This window comes from Falco rusticolus, chromosome 2 (genome assembly GCF_015220075.1).
Source record: "Falco rusticolus isolate bFalRus1 chromosome 2, bFalRus1.pri, whole genome shotgun sequence".
Taxonomy (NCBI): domain Eukaryota; kingdom Metazoa; phylum Chordata; class Aves; order Falconiformes; family Falconidae; genus Falco; species Falco rusticolus.
In genome coordinates this window covers 118,349,889-118,361,184 of record NC_051188.1, presented here as the reverse complement: position 1 = coordinate 118,361,184, position 11,296 = coordinate 118,349,889, and the positions used below count along the sequence as shown (strand labels likewise).

At 40.3% G+C, this 11,296-nt stretch overlaps 1 protein-coding gene across 2 annotated transcripts in view; it reads right to left on the bottom strand.

The window, feature by feature from the left end:
- Positions 1 to 226: 226 nt before the first annotated feature.
- The window catches only part of GUCA1C (guanylate cyclase activator 1C), a 35,979-nt gene continuing 24,909 nt past the window's right edge, over positions 227 to 11,296 (bottom strand). For both annotated transcript variants that reach the window (XM_037378484.1, XM_037378485.1), the window contains exons 2-4: positions 8,348 to 8,497; positions 5,541 to 5,628; positions 227 to 1,776 (exon numbers count right to left, since the gene is read on the bottom strand). In XM_037378484.1, coding sequence (XP_037234381.1) covers positions 1,646 to 1,776; positions 5,541 to 5,628; positions 8,348 to 8,497 — 369 coding nt within the window. In that variant the 3' untranslated portion in view covers positions 227 to 1,645. The remainder of the gene's footprint in view (positions 1,777 to 5,540; positions 5,629 to 8,347; positions 8,498 to 11,296) is intronic.

The window sequence follows — 11,296 nt, the reverse complement described above, 5'->3', positions numbered from 1 at the left end:
GTATATAAGAGATTCAAATGTCAGAACTATAATGTCAGAACTGTTTATAATGTCAAGTGATGCATGTTGCATACTCTTAGTATATTCCATTGATCAAACCAGAAGCTGGGATAATAATTGCAGATGATGGAGCACATTTCATGTGCAAATGGACGTAGATTTGAAGTGAATTTGCAAGAAAAACATTTTCATATTGAAATGTTAATAATTGTTCCGTTAAACCTGCACTGATCCATGCACACTTTATTTTGCATAATGCTGATGCTTCTAACAATAATAAATATTAGTGTGATGCCTGCAGGGCACTGTCAGCCAAGGAGGATTTATTCTCAGGATATAATGTAGTAATTTGATAAAACTTGTTGCAGACTTGAGAGAGAATCAATCCCAAGAGAACCAGAGAGAACTGTAATTTTCCCCTTGCAGACAGTTCACAGCAGTTCCGTTTCAGCTCATATAATTATCCTTGCTCTTTATAAACTAAGGTTGAGCTGGTTTTAGCCTGGTTTCCTAAGAAAATGAGGCATAAGTGCTTGTGCTATCTGCAGATGCCTTCCCTGCCCTCCTAACAGCTACCACCTTCAGAGACAATTGAAACGCAGTTTGAAAGAAGGTAGAAGTTTCAAAGAGACTAAACTGCTAAAAGCTTTCGCCCAGGTATCTGGGCAGGGAGAAGATACCTAAATTACTACTCTCTGACAGGGAAAGACAGAAGAATTCAGCTGTTAAACAGGCTGTTTGGCAGAAGCCAGCAGTTGCATCAGCAGAGATGAATTGTGATACTTCTTACCTTTTGCCTCACGCAGCTGTGGCAAAAAGCCCAGTGAAAATGAATTGGTTTGAAAAGGAGGGCATGTGAGTCAAAGGACACAAAACAGAGTGCTTACAAAATGATTTGGGTTTCGCTATTCTTTGAACTTCTAATTTTACCCTACAAAGATAACAAAATTTCATTCCGGTGCTTCTATATATAAGGTTAATTTGAAAGAACAGCAGCTGAACCCTGCCAAAACCATCAAACCATCACGTTATTTTAATTTATGCATGTAATAAAGTCAAGAGCGGTAGATAGATTGTTAAAGAGGATGCACATCTCAGGAATATTAAGCTGGCTGAGGTGTTTCCCAGAGAACTTACTCCAATTTTGAGTACTGATTAGAGCAAATGTTAGGTTAATGGAAACCAGGCTTCATTCTTAATTGATCTGGATAGAACCCAGCCCTACCTAGAAGTTTATGTTCACACTTTAAATAGCAGGTCAAAGAGCCTGTGCTTAAAAGAAGACATTTATTAACTCCATGTTTTCTCTAAAGATTGCATTTTGTGATATTTCCATTATTTTATTGATTAGTCTGAACAGTGTTCATAGAGACCAAGCAAGTTATATGTAATGCATCAAAGTAGCTTTTCTGTTATATATAAGCAAAGGGTTGTGTTCTGTGGCTGCCACAGTTATTACTGAGGGAAAGAATACAGAAAAAAAAAAAAAAAAAGAGATAGGGAGTCAAGAGTGAAAATTGTTACTCCTGGAGCAGGTTGCTCGATATTGCCCGGGCAGGCTTTGATGACATCGAGCTTTCTGAAAATATCAACTATTATCTTCCTTGAACTGATGCCACAGATGCCACATCTGTCGCTGGATCCTTCAGACGCTGTGCCTCCTGCCGTTCTGTATGACTTTGAGTACGTTGGAAAGGTCAAAATTCTTTGTAATCAATTCCATTAGGCCCTCATCTCCTTCCACGCCATTGATAAATTCTTCTAAAGTCAGTTCCCCTGAAAGGAAGCCAGATACTCCTTAGGAACCCAGAAACCCAGCACTCCCTCTCAAGCCAACGCGAGGCCAGCCGTGCCCGATGGACCCCCTCTGGAAGGTTTCTGTTCTCTGCTGACAGGCAGATGCAGGAAGAGTATTTGCTAATTTTTTTTCCCCACTTTGCATCAGATCCTGGAACTCAGAGTCACCTTTTTTCTGTTAAAATGGTTCAAACACAACTGTCACTGGTCTAAGGCAACTGTGAGTACTCAGTACCTGTGGCGACATAAATGTATGAAGAATGTATCAAGGCTGAATTTAGATGTATGGACCTCACTCAGCTAACTTAAATTTATCTTATAACTGGTTTTAACAGAGATTAGGGTGTGATTTGCTGAGGATTACTAGGCATACTCCCCGTGTTGACTACTTGGATTATTTAGGGCCATAATAAGATGGACAAAAAAGTCACTTGAGTGGTTTGATCAGATAAATTCTTCCAAGCAACTGAAATGGTCATTTAGAATGTGATTTTTTGGGCTCAGGTCAAAATCAGGTAATACCTTGGAAGTTGCAGGACGACTATAAAATCTCTTTTATTGAGGAGCAGGAATGCCTGCTAGTGTTCTTCTTTTCCTGCTCCCTTCCCTGTTAGCGAAGGTGAAGGCCAGTTCTAGTTGTGTGCCTGCTCGCATTGTGCACGGGGACGTACCCAGTTCTCCAGTTAGGAGTTATTCTAGTGATAACACAGGGGTGTACCCAATTCTTCAGTTAGGAGCTATTCCAGTGATACACGGGGGTGTACCCAATTCTCCAGTTAGGAGTTATTCCAGTGATACATGGGGGTGTACCCAATTCTCCAGTTAGGAGTTATTCCAGTGATACACGGGGGTGTACCTAATTCTTCGGTTAGGAGTTATTCCAGTGTTACTGCCTGTTTTTCCCTGAGAGGGGAAACAGAGTTTGGTTTAATACGAAGAGCCTGAGTCTTTCCTCTGGGAACGGTTTAAAGTTTCTTGTTCAAATCACAAGAATGAATAATTTCTCACTGAAATGAGAAATGACAAGAGGCCAGGCAAAGAGGAAAATAGCTGGATGAGTTGGGGCTCCAGCGTGCCGGGGAGCAGCAGTTCAAGTCATGTGCACTGCTGGTGAGTGCTTAGCTCGATGCTTTGGGCTGGTTTCAGATTTAAGCACTCCCCGGAGGTTTTTTTTGTTATTTGGATTTTGTTCATGGCAGCCTTGGAAACTTCATCTGATGTGAAAAAGGAAAATGACCATAATTTTAAAAATGTGAAACCCACTTTCTACCCCTGGGCAGTAAAGCCTGCTTCCTCTTCAGTCATATTGTTATCCCACACCTGGGTTCTGCACCCGGCGTGCCAGCGCCGATCCCCGTGCAGAGCCCACATTTCATCTTTTGCACGTCTGCGCCGAGATGGTGCTGGGTGGTAAATCCACCCACCAGCACACCTCTCTACCCCCAAGGCAGCGCTTGGTACGCACTTGGAACACTTGTTTACAATTACCTTTAGTCACAATTCCTGCTGGTTCTTAGGAGGCTGTGCACTTTCTGTGGGGAGGGGGCTTTGGTAGTAGGGGGCTCTCTTTGCTCCAGGGGGGATGTTCTAGTGTGCTAATTGGCATAGTTCACACATACTTCCAGTAATTTTCTGTTTAGTCTCATTAACCATTTGGTTCTGCTTGAGCTTATCTTGTTGTGCCCCAGCTTGACATATTTATGGGTCTGTTCCTGCTCCCAAGGCCAATTTTTGTTAACTGTAAGGATTAACTAACATCCTCTATTTTTCAAGTTCTTTTTTTTTTTTTTTCCCTATACATACTTACTTCTTTTCCCCCTCTCCTTTTTTTAAAAAAGTAAATAATAAATAAATATATTCATATTTATATCACATAAAATAATACTAAAGTAATAAATATTAAAAATTGTATCAATATGGGTCCTCCCTGCACTGGTGAGCAGACTCATATCCACACTATTAAAGTGGAAAGACGTCCCTTGGCAGAAGGTCTGGCTCTTGGGCTTCAACGAGAGGAGCAAGACCCTCTCCAGGGGCTGGCGTGGAGTGCCCTGAGGATGTTTGTGCCTCCCCTCTCAACACCAGAGCCCCTACATAAACCATCCCAGGAGCAGAGACAGAACAAGCCACCTCTCTAAGCTCGTCTGCGTCCTCCTGCGTTGCCACTGGTGCGCTCACTGCCTCTGAGCTCCCATCCCAGGCACTGCCCTTACTGCCCATCTCCTTCTCTCTGTGTTGCCTTTGGCTGGATGAGGGCTCATCAGATGGACATGCGGCATCATTTCCCTCTTTATGCAGGTCAAGTGGTCTTGAATTCCTTCCTCTTGACCCCAGGTTATATATTTAAAAGTACCAATACCAGCATGCAGGCACACAAACACCGCACTGGGTCTCAGATTTCCTTGAGCTAATGAAAATAAATTGCAAAGTCATCAGGAGATTTGTTTTAAGAATCACTCCTTACAACCATGGGATTATTTCTTGTATTTTAATATGAGGAAGGACATTGCAACTTCCTTGTCTATTTGCCCATTTCTTTAATAGGAAGCTACAAGAAAGTAGCATAGTTGAAGGTAAACTTGGTAAAATTTTTCCCATGCCTCAGGTGGAGCCAGTCCTGCTGCCCTGCAGCTATTTAAAAAATAACTTAACTATGGAAAGCAGTTTGAAATGGGAGTATTATGAAGATAGTTTTGAATAATTCATGTTCTGGCATTTCATTCATAAAATGTAAGGCGCAAAAGTTACTTTTTTCAGCTGATGCCCTAGCTTCAGATAGAGTTATTACTTGCAGTAAACATATGGTCAAAGAGGGGGCCAAAGTACAAATAATTATAGAATTTGGGTTAGATTCTAGAATATGACTATTTGGAGGTTTTTGGTAACTTGCCTTCACCTAAAAGATGAGCCAAGCAGGTGGGGGGAAAATCCTCCATGAATTATTCACGTGCATCACAAGATCACTGTTTATACTCCGATGAAATGTCGCAAATAGCTTTTCAAAAAAATAACCTTAATGCACCACATCAGACCAGGAAAATCAACCAAAAATGCCCAGAATACTGGCTGGGATCTGGTTTTGTTCTGCAATGCTTTCCTAAAATTCCTAATTTGTCAATGATTGCAGTAATTGATGTAAAGTGTCATTGCCAGTGGAAGGAGGATCTTCATGATTAGAAGTACAAGGGAAGACATTTACATGAGACGAGTTTTCTATTAGAAAACACTCTCAAGCAGTGAATTAAAGTTTTAGTTTCCAAATGCAAGTCCCATTGGCTTAGTCTAGCTATCTTGAGAAAAAAAGGATAGCATGTGTCTTAGCATGTGTTAACAGTCAGCCTTCAAGGGACATCCAACATGCTGTCCGATCTTTAGAACATGCTAGAGCATATGGTGGCATGCATCTTGATTAGTTTTCTTATCCATTTTAGAGGAAGCCAACACAAATATACTAAACCTCCCCCCCATCAAACTTTCATTTTGCTGTGCAACCAGGGCACACAAATAGTGCGAGACCTCTCTGGTTTAGCCCCTACTGCATGTAATTCCCGTGTCAGCTTAATAGAGTCCGTTAATTTACACTTCACTGTAAAGCTGAAGTGATCTGAGTAAAGACGAACAGATTCCAGCTTTCACTTAATCTAAAAGTCACTTCTTCAGTGGCGTGTTCCACTCCCCTCTTGATCCCAGGCTTCCTTGGGGAGGTAACTCCCTGCCAATGCCAACAACCCCTCGATTCTTACCGTCATTGTTCACATCTATCTTCTGAAATACCATGTTGGTGAAGTCTTCAGCTGACAAGTTGCTGTGGCCATTAATAGCCTGGATAGCCTGAAGGCAGAAAACGCAGAAAGTTCTTTCAGACTTTTTTCCATCAAGTTGTGAAAAAAATACTCTGGCAACTGCAGTCATTGCCATGCAACTCTTTGGATCACCAACCCTTTCAAAAATCACTAAATAAAAAGCTGTTTCAAGTAAATCTTCACTAATGAAGATTGGAAATTTAATTAACATAACACAGCCTGAAGATTACAGACTAATTTACATATCTCTGAAGGTCTTCTGAAATCATGTGGCACCTCTGCTCTGCAATACACTTTAGATTCCACACCAGCATCTTTATCTGGCCCTAGAGAGTTTGGTGTCTTCGGAGAGTGCCCTATCGTCTGTGTGATTTAAATATAGTGTTGTTTTTCACAGCTGGAAGCACGTGCAGAGAAAGCCTAAATCGCTTTTCTATTAAGATATGTTTAACTTAAGTCAGACCAGCAGTCCTGGAAGCTGGCAGAATTTGCTTGTCCTCCAAAGAAATTAAGAAACCCAGAAGTCTCTCTTCTACTTTTTCTGTGGCAAAAGGACCCAATATTTGGAATAAAGGTATAAATGATTATTTTTGCAAAAGTATGTCCCCTTCACTGAGGCAGTCATTTTTGCATTATGGTGTTCATTTGGGTTAATAAAATAGGAGCCTGTGTGTTAATAGTCAGTGGTTCAGGTGCAACAAGCATGTGTTTATAGAGCGAGATTCAAATTCGATATCCCAATTGGTAAGTGACTGGGAAAATACTTGCATATATAATTATAAATATACATGCATGTGTTCTATAATGGGCATACTATAGAATTTGTTTTTCTACACCTGAATTGTCTTGACCTGAACTGTGTTGTGCAAGATAATACACCGTATATGCCAGCTGTTTCTTTCAGTATTCCTGATATGACAATAGAATTAATTACATTTAAATAAAATGTAAGTTAAACCTGTTCAGCACTGATGTGGAATTCTTGACCTTCGCTGTATTTATCTTACTTTGCACAAACGAGTTCCAAAAGGCAGCAAGAATTTTACAAAACTAGGTACACACACTTGTTTGTATTACCAATCCATTCTTCGGATACTTTTGGTGCTTTATATGCCTGACCCTGATGCGGTCTTCAGAAGAAAGTTGTGCCTCTGCCACAGTTACAATGGTTGTAAGTGCTGAGTAAAGCAGTGGTTCCTGAAGTGCTTGAATCCCTGACTACCAAAGAATCACCATAAATAATAAAACAAAATAACTGGGCTGTTAAAAGGCATTGAGAGGGTGCATGGTTGTCTGGAAGGAATTTTGATGGTTGATAGTCATTTGTTGGTTCAAAGTATGCATAGCTGCAGGGCCAGGTGAAGTTTTAATAGGACTTCTGTGATTTAACTTAATGCCTCAGATATGGCATATCTTTTCGGACAAGCCCTTGTTTACTGATGCTTAGTATAAGCAGGGCCCCTAATGACTGTGAGCCTGTATTTTTGTTTTTGTTTAGAGCCTGCTGGTTTTAATCTAGCCTAGGTTAAATGGCACAGGCAGGTTTAAGTTAAAGTTCTCGTACTCCAAAAGAGAAGAAAACACACAGATCATTACACTGGTTTAAAAGCCAGATAAGTTGAAAAAGAAATCTTTATATGAAAAGGATTTTAATGCTGTTTTTGAGTAGATCCCGAGAAAAAACTCAGTTGCCTCACTACCTCTGGGTGAAAAATGATGGAGAGTATCTGCAAAAGAAAGATGTCATTAGTCTTAAATGAGGAGAAATCTGGGAGATGAAGCCTCTCCTTCTACCTTTAGAAAGCTGCTCTTTGGAAGGTGATGCATCAGCGTTATTTGTTCGACCCCATGGCTCCGTCTGGCTCCAGTTCCTTTTAATTTGGGCAGTGGCTCTTGAAAGTCTGAAACAGTGACTAGCCAGGCACCAGCAGTGATACAGAAGCCAGGAAAAGTATGTTCCTTGTTTATTATGACATTAAATCCCTATTTAGATTTTATTCTCCCTGCAGCAAAACCTTGATCTGTAACAAGTCCTGTACATTTAGGGAGAGTATTAAGTCATTCATATTTGCAAGGAGCCCTGTAATACCTTTTGGATTAAACCAGCAGGTTGAAAAATACAGAGATCATTTAAAAAAAAGAATTGCACTGCTTTGGTTTTATGGGTTTCAAATGGATCCATTTTCAGCAAAATTCTCTACAATATTTGTATTCACACGGCACTGCATGATTTAGTGGTAAAATTACATTTCCCCAGTTTTATTTTAAAATATGGGCGATGGCATTTGTACTAAACAAATCTAAAAGCCTTTCAAAAAATTAAAATACTGGATTATTTTGATGAGATCTGTATTGTTTCTTGCAGCAAGTTCTGTTTGAGAAGCCAGTTTTCCACAACAGACTGGCACAAACACTTGCAACCAGCTGTTTTATTCATTATACTGCTTCAGTTCCGCTCTGCCTTGTAGTATAGTTTATCACGATAATCTCTCTACCTTTTTTACAATTTTTCACTTTCAGTAAAGCATTGTATCTGTAGAACTATGGGTTAAAGCAAAATACTACTTAGATATTTTTATTTCAGTAAGTGAGAAACGAATGGCAGCAGTGTCACTAGCCAGAACAATTCTGGTTTTACAGCTGTAAAACATTAGGTAAAGTGCAGACAATCCGTTTACAACACATGATGAACCACAGGGGCAATGTACCGTGTCAAATACTCTTGCTATTGGTCATAACTTGCTTACCGTGAATATGCTTATTAGTTCTTTTTTGTCAATACATCCGTTTCCATCAGCATCATATAGCTTAAAATACCATTTCAATTTTTGGTCAATTTTCCCTCGTATGACCAAGTTTATTGCAGCTATGAACTCCAAGAAGTCTATAAATCCATCCTAAGAGAGAGAGAAAAATAAAGCACATTTTAACATTGGGTTGCTGTTTGTTCTGGCAATTTCACAGAAACAGGTCATCGAATTCTCAGTCATACACACTGATTTATAAAGCACTTTAACATAGAAACCTCCTGTGGTGTTTGAAAAGGATGCACTCAACTGGAAGTGCAATAGGAAGGGGTGTTAGCACAGACAGTTTTGTTCTGCCCTGAAAGCCGGGGGCAGCATGGGTGGGGGGCGAGTTGGCTCTGAGCAATTGTTATTGACCTTTTTTTGAGTAGAAGAGAAAGAGGTTTGTGCTAGACACGTGAAAAAGGGGAACCTGAGATATCTGGTTTGGTACTAATGCGATACCTACAGCGGGTTTGCTTAAATTCACATGGGTACTCAGAAGTGCAGATGGTTCTCAGTGCAACAGAGCTGTTCCAGGTGTTACCCATCCCAGAGATCATGTGCTAAGTGTTACACGTAGTAACCAATAACCTGGCATGGAGCCCAGGTGCTGTGGTTTATCCGTGTAAACCCCAGGTCTCTCTGACCAATACATTTCACATGGGATGTAAAGCCTTCAAGTCATAAACTCGTTTCTAAATAGTAAGGATTGGGGATAGTCCTAGGGAAAGAGCATTTCAGATCAATTTGATTTCATATTTTCTGCTTCCTTCTCTGAAGCTACTGATGGAAGCCTGTCAAGGACAAGCCTCAATGGTCAGGTTCCTCAGTTTCTGTGAAAATGTGGTGAGGATGGAAGAAACAGTTGCTGAATTTGGAGAGTGCTTGCTCCAACTGTTTCTCCTGTGCATGTAGAAAGAATTAACAACTGGTAAATTTAATCTTGTGATCTTTACATTGGCCATAATCCAATTGCATGGAAAACCTTGGAAGGGCTGTCATCAGTTTCAGATGGTCTGTGATTGAGAAGAGAAGGCTGGATAAGTACGTAGTAGGTTTAGCATGTTACTAATTTTTATTGTCGTATATCAACACATATCTTGCCAGCTGAGGTTTTGCAATCAGCAGGCATTAATCGGCCCTCAAGACTGTACTAGACTAAAGGAAAAGTCCCGTAAAGGCGCGGTGTGACTCAGTGCCACGCTTGTAGCGCTTGTTTGGATTTCTGTGCAAGGCTTTTTGGTCAGAGTAGCACCCAAGAGGTAAATCCAGTGCTTCAAACACACCAGATTCAATGTGCACGCAGAAATGGTGCATGCCTACCTGGTGCAGCCTCAGCACTGCTTCCCGGACCCGCTGCACAGGTTCTGCTGTGGTTGCTGGGTTTGCTCTGATTGCAATCATAGCAAACACAGCAAAGGCAGACGCCCTTCAACCGCTGTTCGGGATTAGATGAAATTTGGCAGTAACTGCATAGTTTTCAAAAAAGATTAGGCCCAGTATTAAAAGCAGATGCTTTACCCAAAAATGACATATCATGTACCACAAACTTTATGCTTCTTTTTGGCACTCCAGCTTGAATTTCAATTTTGCGAGTATTATTCCAAGAAGAGTCTGAACGAGTATTTTGCTGGAGGGCAAGGTTTATTTTTCTGATTACATTTCCATCATCTCATTTGATAGATCTATTAAGAATGTGGTGAGATGCATTTCACATTGCTGCCTTTTTATTGCACTTCATACTACTTGCTGAAACTACAGATTAATTTTAGGCTTGCTGGATGTCCGTGACCAGATTAATTTTCTTCTTTTTCCCTTACTTTTCCCTTTGGATTTTGGAAAATAGTATTTTGCTTGCTTTCTTCCTATGTCTCAGTGTCACTGTGATTGCTCTGACAAAATATCAGAGGTTTAGACAATGTAATAATCACTTTAATATGTTTGGGTATGTAGTTCTGCTCTAGTGGATTGTTTGGCCCATCCTGAGCAGGAAGGGACTGAAGGCCAAGGTCAAAAACCTCCCCTCTGAAAAACACCTGAGATAAATTGTAGTTGCCAGGATAGCCCTGGCCACATTCTGTAGACATGCAAAGACCACTGGCAACGTGTTAACCTCAGCAGCCGGTGCACCAGGAGTAGCAATGCTGATAAAACAGACACATTTAGCTATACAATGCAGAACGAGAAGTGTTGCACAAAAGCATTGATGAGAAATGTACTGGTTTTCCTTTCCACACCAAAAAACGTACATTGTAGGTAGAAAAGAAAATGCTTATGTGATGTAGAAGGCGATGGCGGTCTTGTTACTCATATACAGAGCTTTCCCAGACAAAGAAAAATACTGCGCTTTTTACAGTAGCATCCAAGACCCTCAGAATAGTACATTAAATAATTTAAGAAATCATAACAGCTACCTATGAAGATCGTCCTGTGGTTCTGTGAGTACAATAGATAATACAATAAATGTGTTATGATGTTATTAAAAGAATACTGCCGTGGTGATTTACCCACCTGCTGCTCTATAACCATCCACAATACCAGTATCTGGGTAGGTCCTCACGTGTCTGCACTCTGTAAAACTAAACTCCGTGCAGTGCACACAGTAAAGTCTCTGTGGCTCGTTGGGAAGCCAGTAATTCACAAGCAAAGGGCTAACATAAAAATAACAAATGATAATGAAATAAAATAAAAAAAAAAAACAAAACCAAAACAACCTAACCAAAACAACAACCTCAAACCATAATAAGCTGATTATTGGTAATGGAAGATACTAATAATTTACTTCAGGTGCTTTACTCTGTTGTTCCAAAGGGAAAATTTCTAATATTTTTAATAAATGGAATTAATGCTGGTGAAGTCTAATTATTTGGCAACTTAGGATACTAGCCAGATCTGAGTGACGGATGC